The sequence below is a fragment of the Ctenocephalides felis genome, unplaced genomic scaffold, assembly GCF_003426905.1.
Source record: "Ctenocephalides felis isolate EL2017-DRISC unplaced genomic scaffold, ASM342690v1 CF-g0.4_SCAFFOLD_03572, whole genome shotgun sequence".
Lineage (NCBI taxonomy): Eukaryota > Metazoa > Arthropoda > Insecta > Siphonaptera > Pulicidae > Ctenocephalides > Ctenocephalides felis.
This window is the reverse complement of record NW_020539726.1, coordinates 29909976-29924801: the sequence shown is the minus strand read 5'-3', so window position 1 is coordinate 29924801 and position 14826 is coordinate 29909976. Positions and strand designations below refer to the sequence as shown.

The window sequence follows — 14826 nt, the reverse complement described above, 5'->3', positions numbered from 1 at the left end:
TACTTAATTTATTAAATCTAATATTAACAATGTATTTGGGACATTAAAATTGAGTTGCTTTTTTTAATTAAATCATATGTTCAATGATATTATAATATCATCGTCACTAATATTACATATTTGAATTAATCTGAACTTTCTTAAAAACTATAATTTTTCTCTAAATGATTCGGGTCATCATATCACATAAAATTCAACGTTTGAAATCATAATAATAATAATTGAAATTGATAGTAATATTATCATAGATAATTGAAACCATAATAATAATGGTGAACTTTACGAGAAAAGAAATTTTTTTTTTTTCAGAGGCGTTTGCAGAAATTCAAGGATCTCCTGATCTCCATATCAGAACAGGATCAACATTGAGGCTGGTTTGTTCTATAAAAGGCGCTATTGAAAGACCTTCATATGTATTTTGGTAACATAGTTATTTTTCTCATTACGTAGAAATAATTGCAAAAATATTTTGAAAATTATGTGAGTTATGTCTTTATTCATAATAACAAAGTCAACAGCTCATAATGTGTATTTCTGGTATTGAAAAAATTCATTGTTTTGGCATCAGATTATTTTTATATTTTTAAATATATATATTTTTAATTAATTTAGCAATTAGAAATTACAAAAAATAATTCTATAACATAAAATAAACATTTAAACTCCAGAGAGTGTATGTAAAAAAAAAATACAAAGATTTTTCTTATCTTTATAATACTTTGGATTAGGACCACAGTTGCAATCATTGAATCGATCAATTTTAAACATCAGTTTTTTTGTATTATGTTATACAGGTATCATTCAGGAAGAATGGTCAACTATGACATTGATCTAGGCTTTGTGGTAAGGGATGAAAAAGATGTTAGCCTTTTAACAGTTCCAGAAGCCAATAAATCTATACATGATGGAAACTATACTTGTGCACCTTCCAATGCAAAACCAGCAACAATTTCTGTTCACATCCTGAATGGTGAGATTTTTATTTATTCTATTATTTTTTGCTCAAATTAAGTGATAGAAGTCATAAATTTATTTACTTTCTATATTTCTAAAATAATTTTGTAAAAAATCTATCTGCATTTTTGTTTTTCTAATTTCAAAGGTAACCAAGTATATTCCTAGTAATTAATTCCGCTTAATTAAAATTTAATTTCTACAATATGATCATTTAAATTTTAATAAACCTAACTAAATACCAAATATATAATTTATTCAGGTGAAATGCCAGCTGCAATGCAACATGCGAATACGAGTTCAGGGAGTTCTAGAAATTTATCATCCAATAAAATAACTATTTCTATGTTGTGTATGTATATTTTTATATATACAACGCAAATTGAATGAAAACTGGTGAAAGCAGTTAAATCTGATATTAAGAATTAAATTATTTTAAAATGGATTAAAAAATATTATGATTGAAAGCTTTCTGTGTAAGCGCGATTTGTGAAAAGTCGAACGATTTAGTGCGACATGTTTTATGTGATATTGTGTGATTTTCAATGACAAACGTAAACATTTTTAAAAATTTATATATATAGTTACAGACTTTTTGTAAAATTTGTATTGCTGATGTAATTTCTATTTTATAAATTGCAATGTGCAAAAATATATTGTTAATTTTTTTGCATATGCATCTTGAGTGTTGCCAAAAATGTTGTACGTATAAAATGTTGTGTATCAAATTTAAATAATTTTATATGGATTTTAAACATTTATTTTAATATAATGACGTTGATAATAATAAATATTGTAATAAGTGTATATAATTTCTATGTTAAAAAGTGTTAAATCAACTTCTATGATAAATCTAGAATCTAACGATAATTGTTCTAATAATAATTTCTTACGGATAACGGTGTATCAATTCTTGTTAGAATTTTAAGCTTAATTGTGTATACACAAAATATCTAATATATTTTATATAATTTTTATAATTATTTTAAAATTATCTTTAACGTAAGGGTATAGATATTAACCTTGTACAAAGAGAATAAAATTTGGTACTTAAAATTTATAATATTTTTTATTTATTTGCAGATTTCAAAAATTGGCTTTTAAAATAAAAAAATCCTAACTTAGTACTTGAAATTGATATTCAATTTTAACTTAATGATTCATTTACAGATTTCACAAATTATCCGTCTTGATTTACCACAAAATACAACCAAGAATATCTGATTCTGGGCCACAAGTGCGACTTATTTAATGATTTAATCATAAATTTTGAAAATATACCTACTCCTTTTTCCATAAAATCGGGTTAAAATCAGTAAATTACTCTTTTTTTTGAAATCGAACATCTAATAAAAATAATTATTATTAATAATTATAAAATTATTAATATTAATAATTACTAATATTTTTAAAACTTGCTGATTTATATATGAACTATTTTGGTGCTGATTTATATTGTTAATTATTTTAGTTAGGAAAATTAATGTTAATAAACAGATAAAATTTGTATTTAATATAAAAAAAAGTTTTTTTTTGAAGATATTAATTTTTAAAAAAATGTTAAAGTAATTGATCAGTTTTTACTATCTAGAAAATAAAAATTTTTTCTAACCATTAAAAAAACATAAGAAAAATTGACGTACTAAAATGTTTTATTCCTATTAAATAAATAATTAAATGAATGCTACTATAATTAATTATAATTATATATTCTATTTCGAATCCTTATGGCCATGCAATTTTATAAGAAAAAATATCATGATATAAAAATACTCAAAAAATACCTCTTTCTTCAGACTAATTATAATTTACTAGATAATTTTGATTTACGAATATACTCGTCAGGTTGAAGTGACAGAATTTTGTATATTGGCGAATATATTCGTCATGCGTATAAAACATAACCTTTTTTGTTTAAATTTGAAATCTGTATGAGAAGCAGTATATATTCTAAAATGTCAAGTTATTTAGAATATTTTGTAACTATGAATTATGTCCCATTGGTGATATTTAATATTAAGTTTCAAACTTAATTTAATAATAGAAGTGCTTAAAAAACTGCATGGTGTTCATCAAGTCTGATTGTAAAATATTCAATGATCAAAGTGAGACTGTCAAACCATTATGATGTCACTAAAGTATTTCAATATAAATTGCAGGCGGATTATTCTCTAACAACATCAATATCTAAAAAATTTCTCAATCGATTTATTTTTGATTTGACACCAACATTATACAGTCAAGCGCCAATTTATTGCGTGATTTTATTGTTAGTAGTTGACAATGTTTATTTGGTGTTTGCATCTAGTAAGAATAACATGGTGCGCGACCCGGGCGCTCGACGACGCCTGGGTCAAAATGCCACGCGGCCTATAGAACATTTCAGTATTTTACGTTGAAGAACTATGTGCAAAAAATTTTATGAAATAAATAGTGTATAAAAATTTTAGTCGCTTTTAATAATTAAATAATAATCAGATATTTGTTGTGAAAAATTATCACATTATAATGTATAATTCTGGTGAAAGTGTACTTTGTGTTGAAGTGAATAATAATATCTTTATTAGTGTTTAATCGGCTTTTTGATCAGACTCGTTTGTTCTGTGTATCGGCTTTAAATAACTTGCAATTGATGTATATATGGTACAATTTTTGTGAATTTAATAACTCGCGTTTCAAGTTTTTGAAACATTATAATATATCATAGTCGATTCAAAAGTGACGTCAGTGTTGCAAATTGGGAGTTTTCGGACGAGATCGGAAAAGGTAAGTGTATTAATTCTATCATATATCATATATATAATTCATGAGTATGATGTTTATTATATATATATATATATATATATATATATATATTTTGTATGATTCTGAATATATATATATATATATATATATAAATTATAATATGACTTACCTGTTGTCACTTTGAAAAATATGTTGTAAAAACTGCTACTATTGATTTCGAATTTTGCACTTATGTTTATACATAATACACTGATTTTATACATCATTTTATAATCTTATTAATCAATAGACGGGAATTTATTTCCCAGCACAAATAATCCGATAAAATTACCTTTACACTTTATCAACGTTTCACTTCACAAAACTTATTATGCACACAACTGCTTCGATCAATTTTGAATTTAAATAAATCTTGTAACTATATACTGATTGTTTAAAATGCAATCTCATCATTTTTTTAAATCAATCGTCGACCAGAAAAAAATGATTGCCAATTTACAGTACAAAAATCCGATATCTTTTCTCCATTAATTCCACTTAAAAAATTCTTGGTTAGTTCTAAATTTTAATTTAATTTGGTTAGTTTTTTAATAAATATTGTAACATCGTTTATGGCTTTTTCAATCAGTAGTCACAATTTTATTTACCAAAAAAATAGCTGGCATTTGCTTTAAAAATACCTTATCTTTATTATTTATCAAATGTATTAATGATTCATTATCATTGTATATTTCTGTAATCGATAATTGGTAATTCATTTAGAAAAATAAAATTGAAATGAAATTTACCTTAACTCTTCATCAACTTTCCACTGGAAAATAATTCTTGGAAAAAAACTGCCTACGTTAATTTAGAATTTTAGTAATTATTTTAATCAATCACTGATTCCAAATATGTCACTTTATATTCTGTTCACAAAAATAGTTATCACTTGCCTGTAAATAATTCTTTATCCTGAAATGATACAACGGATAATTTCATAAATAAAAGATATATTTCATACCTCATATAAATTAACATGTATATAGTTTTCAAAACATGGAAGATAATGTACATAGTCAAACATTGTTTTTACAACCACTCTAATACATTATTTCTAATATATAATTGATTTTTTAATATTACGATATTATTTACAACGATTAAGCTAATATTATATGAAATGTTTTGGGAATATGCATAAAATAATTGACACAATTTTAGATGAAAAACAAAGAATCCGAAATATAAAATTATATAATTTTTTGTATCGATTTGGGGCCAATAAAACTCTTGATTTTCTTAGGATTATACTTAAAATGGAAAAATTTAATAACAATCTATTATGCAATATTGAAAAACTAAATGTATAAATTAGGCAGGTAGAATAAAATCGTTTGTATCCTAATAATAAATATTTATTGACATTTTTGTTATGTGACTGCATGTAAAAACCATATTTTTGGTACTTCTATTGTTTGTAATCCAAATTTATTTTTTTCAATTAACTTCTTCACAAAAATGATACGTTTTGATATGTGGGTATAAAAAATTAAATAGAAAAAAATAATTTTATCAAATATTTCCCGAAACTTCTGCCCACTTTTGATAAATTTAATCACATTGATGTTAATATTTTTAATTGAAAACATATAGCAGATATGTATTTTATTCTATTCAATTATTTGGGGCTTTATTTTATATTTATAGTTAATTTTGAATGCACATTCCCTTTTTGATAATATTGATTTAATATTAATAATAATACGCGTAATAGATGATCAATGATTTTAATTAAATTATATTTTAACGAATTATTTTGGGTTTCAAAATGTTTTAGGTAGATTAATGTAAAAAGTAATTGCGAATGAACCAAGAACTGATGAAGTAATTTTTCCAAGTTTTAATTAATTCAAATAAATAAAATATTACATATTTGTACTTATATATTCACTACCTAAAGTTATATGTATCCCATACAAAAATATCTTACAATCTATATATACAATATAATATACACGTAAATATACACAGAATGTACACAGTTAGTAGTTAGTTACCTGTTAATGATATATCATTGAAGAAAAATTTTGATAAAATTTTATTAAATTCATCTGTTGGAATTTAGGCTGAAATACAAAGACGTCGAAACTATTGCCCATAATTTTGGAAAAATCATTTCTGAACTCGAAGTGCTTGTGTTTGCATGTTGCATTGCTGCTGGTTTTTCACCTAAAAATTAAAAAAAAATGCTAATGTTAATTATTATCTCTAAGCCATTCTTTTTTTAAAAAAAGTTGCTATAGCACTTAGACGGTCACATCATTTACGTTTTATATAGGTCAAAAAAATTCCATGATAAATCAATTTTTTATGTAAAATTGAGCTTTTTCATCGGCTCAAAAATCTTAATCTAATTTCAATCAAAAACGTTCACTGAAGAAATTGAGATAAAAAATGATGTAATCACTTTAATAATTTTCACGAAATATGGCTTTGAGGTTACATGTGTTTTTTATAATAGCATTATGAAAAAATAAAAAAAAATAAAGATATACCCAAAAAATAATAAAAAATAAAAATAGGGCGACTATAAAATTTAAATTTTGTATCAATTTTTTTTCAAATATTAAACTAGTGACCAATTTTTAAATATTCTATGATGTTTGAGTTAGTATATTTAAATCATTGTTATATAGTGTTTTAATAATTATTCAATAAACATTCTACAACATAATGATTATGTACATAAAAAATTGTACAGTAACGGTCTGAATTGCTATTATCACTAGAAATCATATTTTAGATAAATATCATGTACTTTATCGACATTTTATTTTATTTCTATGTGTTCCATATTAATATTTGTAGTGTTTATTTGTTTGCTTCTATAGTTTAAACAAATGAATAAGTGAAAAAAAAATCAAAATGATTTGAAATTTTCTATATATCCTGAAATTTTTAAAAAAGTCCGATTTGTTCAAAAGTCGATTATTTCAAAAAAGTCCCTTTTCCAAAAATTCCAAAATTCTCAGAAAACTATTTTTCCAAATGTACAAAAAAAATTAATGCATTTAAAAATAGGCGAGGTTCATGCGCATCACTATTAGTTTAATAACTGTTCACAATCTAGGTACATAAAATAAACAATGATTTTTTTAGAAAATATGAAACAATAAATTTTAAAACTGTGTCCAATTGCAGCCATCAAAATACAAAACGAAAAAATTGTGCTTTAAGTCAAATTGCTGGAACTTCCTGTACCATATCAAAATAATGTTCGAGGAATATTAAATGTTTTCAAATAGATTATTATAATGAAGTATATAAGTGAGCTTTAGAACTTTAGTCAGAAATGAAATTAAAATCTGAATTATTTTCAATATACAAAAAAAATGAAATTTTAAAATAATATCTTTCTTCAGAAGCAATCGTTTCGTCAACACAAGCATAACATTTTTTGAATCATTCAAATTGGGCACTTAGTTCTCTCAAAAATTGCCATTTTTTGCACATTTAGCTCCGTATCTTTGAAATGACTAAGCCCGTATTTGCCAAAAACTAATCAGCACATTTCCGTGTTATTACAAATTTAATGTGTTTTGGATCATTCAAATTGGATACTACGTTCTGTCAAAAACTCGATTTCTATTTTCTGTACTCTTTGCTTCGTATCTCCGTAACTTCTGGACCTAACTTTGGCAAAAACTAATCAGCACATCTCCCTATCAATAGGAATCGAATGTTTTTTGAACCATCCAAATCGGTTGATCCGTGCGCCCAAAACGTGGACAAAATTTGTATTCATACATACATACATTTTTTTCTAAGGTATGCCAAAATGTTTAGAAATCTCCAAAACGTAAAGATATGCAAAAACTATCATTTTCGAAGTTTTGCCCTTTACTATGACACTACTTTACTATCCCTACGGAAAATTAAAAATAGAATGCCCGTTAGTTATTACTGCATTACTGGCGCATTATCATATGAAACTCCTACTTCATTTTAAGTAACCTTTTCACAATTGTCAGCAAACACTATGCCGAAATGGCGAGCAACAGTTTTATTAGAAATATTCGAGCTTTTCCGCTCTTCCGCAGCCACCATGAGCGCTTCATAACACGACGACAATTGCTCCCAAATATGCGACTCGACTTGCGGCAAAGTTAAATGGTCTGAATTCGTATGGAAAATATAAAGTGGCGGAATTCTACTTTATGAATTTCTCCTCAAGCAACGAGGAAGTAGTAACATATACTTCTCACCATCATGGGACTGTCCGTTTGGAACATTTATATGTTGAATGATACAATAAATTCAGTTAATAGCAATTTACTAATTGTAAGTAAAAAGAGCGAAACAATAGAATACTAGTGGGGCGCATGGCATCGTGCCTAAAGGCAAATTGCTGTAACTTTCCGTACAAATTTTTTTTTTTTTTAAGATTAAATATATTTTTGAAAAAAAAATACTCTGAAAAATTAGATTTTTAAGAAACTATAAATTTTTGACAAAAATTTACCTTTTTTGAAAAAAGACTTTTTAAAGAAAAGTGTAATTTGAAATATTTTGGAAATTCTGAACTTTTTTTCAAAGCAATCGTACTGCTTTAACTGCATAGAGACGAAATATCAAAGAGCGTAAGCGCCGCGCCGCAGTCTAACGGATAAGCATTGGTACGGAACCCATAGGAATGTAAACAAAATTTATACTTATTGTTAAAATGTCTATAAAATATCTGATAATTTAATGGGCATATGTCTAATAATCGTTTTTGACCTCCAAAAGGCATTTTTTTACTTTTTAACTAGACCTCCGAAACCGCTAGACCTACTTTCATGAAAATTTGATCAGTTTTTCATCTTGTTAATACAAGTGATATGGTTTTTGAATTGTTCAAATCGGACGCTCCGTTCTCTTAAAAACTGAGTTACCGTTTTTGACACTTTTTGCCCCATATTTTCGGAAGGGCTAGACCTGCCTTCGCCAAAAACTAATCACCACGTCTCCTTATCAATGTTTTTTGAATTATTCAAATCGCTTCATCTGTGTTCCCGAAATCGTCGACGAAAATTTATATCCGCCCACACACACATACACGCACACACGCACACACATACATTCATTTTTTCTTAGGTATGTCAAAATGTTCAGAAGGTTTTGAAACGTAAAGATATATGTAAATTTTTCATTTTCGATTTTTTGCGATTACTATAACTTGCCCTACGGTAAGTTAATAATTATTTTAGTGATTGTTCAAGAAACCACCAATAGGATTTGATAGCTGAATGAAATTTGTTTAAGTATAGTAAAACCAAATGGCCAATGGTAAATTAATGCTTATATTATAATTAAATTCCCGTGGGGTAAGTTATAGTAATGAGCCTAAAATCGAAAATAATATTTTCACGATTCAGATTTTTCTAAAAATTTTGGCATACATAAAAAAATGTGTGTGTGTGTTTTTTTTTCTAGGGTATACCAAAATTTTTAGACACCTTTTAAACTTGAAGATATATGGAAATTTTCATTTTCGAATTCTTTGCGATTACTATAACTTACCCTACAAGAAATTTATATTGTATACCGATTATCTAAAACAACTGGCACTATACAAATTATTTAAATATCAACCTTTATAAATTCAGATGATAAATTTATATATCAAACTTATATAGTTAAGTAAAATTCAATCAATTTATTACAAAATTTAATTTTTCTTACCATTCAATACGTGTACCGTGATGCTGGCCTGTCTGGCGTTGGATGGCGCGCAAGTAAAATTTCCGCTGTGCACCGTTTTATTGGCTTCCGGAACTGTAAGCACACTAGCGCCTCTCTCGCCCGTCACGATAAAACCTCGGGCGCCGTCGTAGTTCACCATTCTTGAAGCGTGGTACCTAAAAATAAATAATATAAATATGAAATTATTAAAATTAATTAAATTTAAAAAAAAAGTCTCTATTAATAATAATACACTTTGGACCGATTCTGCCGCATAACAGAAAAATGTTATGGCAAGGCCATGTTACTCTCCAACTTCCATACATTATGCTACTGAATCATACTGAATACTGTAAAAATGGGATGTATTTGCTGTGCATTCAGGCGTTTTATACATAAACTGTCACGTCACTCGTATGTTATGAAGCTGAGTCAGAAAGACCCTTTTATGTAAGATCGTTTTTTATGTATGTGCAGTTTCTCGGTCAGGTATTCTATCTGACAACCAGAGAACTATGCCTGACTCCACACTGCAACGCCTGAAAGTTCTTCATAATATAGCCTTACCATTAAATTGGTCTGTTGTGCGGCAAAATCGGTCTATTTATCTCTAAATACTCATTTATTGTCTCTAAAAACTCCCTCTATTACATTGTTCGTCTCTCTATCTTCATAACGTATCTCAGTATAATCTCTCTATAACTGCTCATCTACTGCTATATATTCAATATTCTTTTATTATTATCATACATCCATATCTAATCTTATACAGATCCATACTTTCATTCATACCAACATTCATACAATACAACGTTGCGTTTACAAAAACATTGATATTCCTTCAAAACTTCTTGAGCGATTATAAAATTTTATAATAATGTTCAGTCCTAAACATTCACTCTTTTACCTCAAATTCCTATTTTGTAAGAGTCATTTTAGTAATCGAATCATTTTTGATACCACTTTCATTCAATGAATAAAAATTGTGAAGAATAATTATTGAGAAGTTTAATTTTAACCCGGAAAAACATATTTACAGTAAGTATTGTTTTTTTTAATCCTGCGACTATTTTTTTTAATTTCAATTCTTTATAAAGTGAAAGATAAAATAGATAAAACTAGACGCATAAAATTATCAATAGATACTTGCATAATCACTCATTGCATAAATATTTCCCGACGTGAACTTACAAAACAAAATCTAAAATTTGTTTAAAAATGTTTCAGCAAATAGAGGCGATAAAATTAAGCTTCTTCATAAGCTCAGAAAATCTTGATCAAAATTCAATAACAAATGTTCACAAAGAAAAAGATCGGTTATCGAGTTAGATGAAAAATGATTAGACTACTAAAATAACTTATGAAATAATAATGCAGTAATAGGGATCTAATTATGAAGTAGGGATGGTTTGCAAAAAAATTCATTTTGACAACAAAATGTATAAAATAAATATTAAGATATGAAAATACTTACTGATCGATATTTTGACGAATCTAAATTTATCGATGGCAATCTTTTCATCACGAAAATCTAAAAATTGTGTTGAAAATATTTCAGAGAATAGAGCGGATAAATTTAAGCTATTTCATAAGCTCAGAAAATCTTGGTCAAAATTCAATAAAAAATGTTCAACAAAAAATTGATAGGTTACTGAGCTAGATAAAAAATAATTAGAGCACTAAAATGATTATTATGAAATAGAGATGGTTTGCAGAAAGAGTCATTTTGACATAAAATGTATATTTTAATATTGAAATCTGGATATACCTACTGATCGATATTGTGAGGTATCTAGTTTTATCGATGGTAACCATTTTATGGCCAAAATAAGCATTATTAAAACGGACAGATTTAAGCTTTTTAATAAGTTCAGAAAATCTTGATCAAAATTCAATAAAAAATGTTCAACAAAAAAATTGATTGGTTACTGAGCTAGATAAAAAATAATTAGACAACTAAAATAATTATTATGAAATAGGGATGGTTTGCAAAAAGAGTCATTTGGACAAAAAATATATAAATTGAATATTAAAACCTGAAGATATCTACTGATCGATATTTGGACGTATCTAATTTTATCGTTGGTAACCTTTTTGCCGCCAAAATTAGATATAGAATCAGAGCCAATAAATTTAAACTTTTCTATAAGCTCAGCAAATCTTTATCAAAATTCAATAAAAAATGAACACAAAAGAAAAAAGAATCAGTTATCGAGAACGATGAAAAATGATTAGACTACTAAAATGACTATTCTGCAGGGTTGAAAATTAGTGTTGTATTTATTTTTAATTGCGCCATGAAAAAATAAAGTAGAAAATATTTAAGCAATTTGCATAAGTTTTAGAAAATCTAAATTACAATTTAATCAAAATCATTTGCTAAACTAAAAGCCGGGGTGAAAAGCTATTCGATCACTAAAACTATTATTGCAAAATAGGGGTTTTTGGTAGGAGGGTGAAAATTTAGGGATGCATGTGTTCTTTAGTTGCAAATTATAAAATGGAAAAAAATTGGTTTGAAAAATAAAAAATAAACCTAAGGAAAATAGACGTTGCCTTCTTAGTGACGTTCAGTATGAAGATTGCATAAAAATAGGTTAAGTGGTTTCGGAGGAATCTTGTAACAAGCATCACACAAAAAAAATTTATATATATATATATATATATATATATATATATATATATATATAGTTTATTAAAGTTAACTACAAAATGATAGCTCACCAAAAAACATATAAAGGCGCTTCCGTCGCTCCTTTTATCGAGCACACTAGTCGTAAAGTAGAACCCTCTCTTATGTGCAGATCGGGCGCTCCCGTGATTTGAGCTACGGCTTCTGTAAATATAAAATATGATATACGATTTATATATGCGTCTTATACATATATATATATATATATATATATATATATATATATATATATGTGTGTTAAAGTAGTTCTCTCCTTACCTACTACTTTGAGGTGTATAAAAATGCTGGCAGGCGGGTGCGTCGAAATCTGGCACTCGTACGTGCCGGCATCTTCCAGCTTAGCGGACTTTATTTGAAGAGGCCAGTTGCCCAAATGGCGAACATGTTCTACAAAAAATCTCTCGTCGCTAGAATAAGTCGCAGTGCCGACGGTTAGAAGCTGGAAGTCTCGTCTGCGAATCCACGTCACCTGAAAATAATATGAAGATGACAAATTAGAAATTAAACTAGTGGGACGTATGGCATATAGCCTTAAGGCAAATTGCTGGAACTTCCCTTACCGTAATTAAACATTCGAAGAATAAAAATAATCAGTCAACAAAAATACGTATGAATAAATGTTATAAAAACTAGAATTTTCATTATTTGTTCCTTGTAGACAAAATGTAAAAACTTGTTAGATTAGACAACGTTGTTTATATATGCTTGAATTAAATATATATAAACAAAATCTAATTAAGCGGACTTATTGTTAGAATGAACATATTTTATTTCAAACGCATTAATTTTTCGTTTGCGAAATATATGCACTGAGTTAACAATTTTAAATAGTTCATATAGCATCAACTATACGAACATAAAAAGTATTTAAAAAAATACAGACGTGGGATTCGAACCCGATCAGTTTTGACTTTCTTATCTACTAACACGAACGAAAATTGCAATGACGCGCCAACCAACTGAGCTATAACGACATGCTCACGTACAACGCTATGAGGATCTAATCGGCATTTCTGCACTTTTTGATCTGTATTTTCGAAACGGTTGCACCTGCCTATACCAAAAACTAATCAGTACATCTACATCAATACGAATCTAATGTTTTTTTAAATCACTCAAATCGGCCTATTTGTTCTGTCAGAACCTGACATTTTTGCACTTTTTGCTCCATATCTTCAAAACGGCTAGACCTGCCTTCGCCAATACTAATCAGCACGTCTTCTTATCAATACGAATCGAATTTTCTTTAATTATTCAAATCTGTTGATATGTGCTCCCGAAATCGTCGACGAAAATTTGTATCCAGACACACACACACACATATACATCCATTCTTCATAAGGTATGCTAAAAGGTTCAAAAACCTTTGAAACGTATAGATATATAAAAATTTTCATTTTCGAGTTTTTTGCGAATATTATAATTTGCCCTACGGGAAGTTAATAATTGAGAGAAGTACATTTAGCTTTTACCAAAAAATTGTTTTAAAGTCTAAGGATAAGCATATTAATCAACAACTAATTTATGATCAACTAGATTTATTTGGTACAAAATGACGTTCATACAACTTTTCTCGACAAAAAAGTGACTTCTATGTGAAGTTAAACATCTGAATAGATTGGTACTTAAACTGATGAAGAGGTAAACTAATAAACTGAATTGACAGACAGTTAAACCGGTGAAAAGGTAAACTGGTAGACATATAATTTGGTTGACAGGTATACTGGTGGACATATATTCTGGTTGACAGGTAAACTGGTGGACATAAAATTTGGTTGACAGGTACACCGGTAGACATATAATTTGGTTGACATTTAAACTGGTTGAAATGTAATTTGGTTGACAAATAAACTGGTGGACATATAATTTGGTTGACAGGTAAACTGGTAGACATATAATTTTGTTAACACGTGAATTGGTGGACATATAATTTGGTTGACAGGTAAACTGGTAGACATATAATTTTGTTAACACGTGAATTGGTGGACATATAATTTGGTTGACAGGTAATTTAGTGGACATATAATTTAGTTGACAGGTAAATTGGTAAATGTATAATTTAGTTGACAGGTAAACTGGTGGACACAAAAACTGGTGGACACAAAAACTGGTGGACTTTTAATTTAGTTGACAGGTAAACTGGAGGTCAAGTAAACTGTTATCTACTTATATTATAACTTTTTTCTACTGACCGTTCCTTGGGTGGATCTCTTCACAGTACAAGGAAGAACCGCCAGCCCGTTTCTCTGTGCGACCACTCTTGTTGCATTTCCGGTAACAAAAACCCCGTTTTGGCCAGTGCTGCTTATTGAATTGACATTGCTTCCTTTCGAACTTCGCGAATGAGATCTTCTAGAACGTTGTTTTAAATCCGCATTCGAAAATTCTGAAAAGGAAGAAATAACACTATAAGTAAACATAATCCATAATTGTTTTTTTCTTAATTTTAATTGTGAATATTCAGAGTCCGTCGTTCGTGGAGTAGTAGTTTAACATGTAGCCTAGCACAAACTTATCTCTAGTTTGATACAAACCTCGGACAGATTGATATTAAGCAATATAGTATCAAATCAAACTTGTAGATTTAGGACAAGTTCATGAAACTTGTCTTTAGGAAAATTGCCACTTTTACACCTAGTTTTTTCTTATTAAAAAAAAGTATCATACATCATATAATCTGCGTAAGGCTTAGACAGTACTACGACGTGAGCAACCCTACCCTGTATCAT

The 14826-nt window shown here is 27.9% G+C and overlaps 2 protein-coding genes across 2 annotated transcripts in view; one reads left to right on the top strand and one right to left on the bottom strand.

The window, feature by feature from the left end:
• LOC113388360 overlaps window positions 1-2206 on the top strand; it is a 159853-nt gene extending 157647 nt beyond the window's left edge. The window contains exons 4-7 of the mRNA XM_026625746.1: window positions 310-421; window positions 795-970; window positions 1217-1304; window positions 2125-2206. Coding sequence (XP_026481531.1) covers window positions 310-421; window positions 795-970; window positions 1217-1304; window positions 2125-2206 — 458 coding nt within the window. The remainder of the gene's footprint in view (window positions 1-309; window positions 422-794; window positions 971-1216; window positions 1305-2124) is intronic.
• Window positions 2207-5853: 3647 nt separating this feature from the next.
• LOC113388359 lies at window positions 5854-14826 on the bottom strand. The gene is made up of 7 exons (XM_026625745.1): window positions 14817-14826; window positions 14290-14483; window positions 12356-12566; window positions 12130-12241; window positions 9406-9581; window positions 7696-7856; window positions 5854-5910 (listed from the first exon to the last, which is right to left on the bottom strand). Exons 1-7 carry the CDS (start codon window positions 14824-14826, stop codon window positions 5854-5856), a joined length of 921 nt encoding a protein of 306 aa, XP_026481530.1.

Coding starts and splice junctions, on each gene's coding strand:
- LOC113388359 (XM_026625745.1), bottom strand. Junction 12,567..14,289: donor AGAGATCCACCCAAGGAACG/GTCAGTAGAAAA, acceptor TATTATTTTCAG/GTGACGTGGATTCGCAGACG. Junction 7,857..9,405: donor CACGGTACACGTATTGAATG/GTAAGAAAAATT, acceptor ATACGAATTCAG/ACCATTTAACTTTGCCGCAA.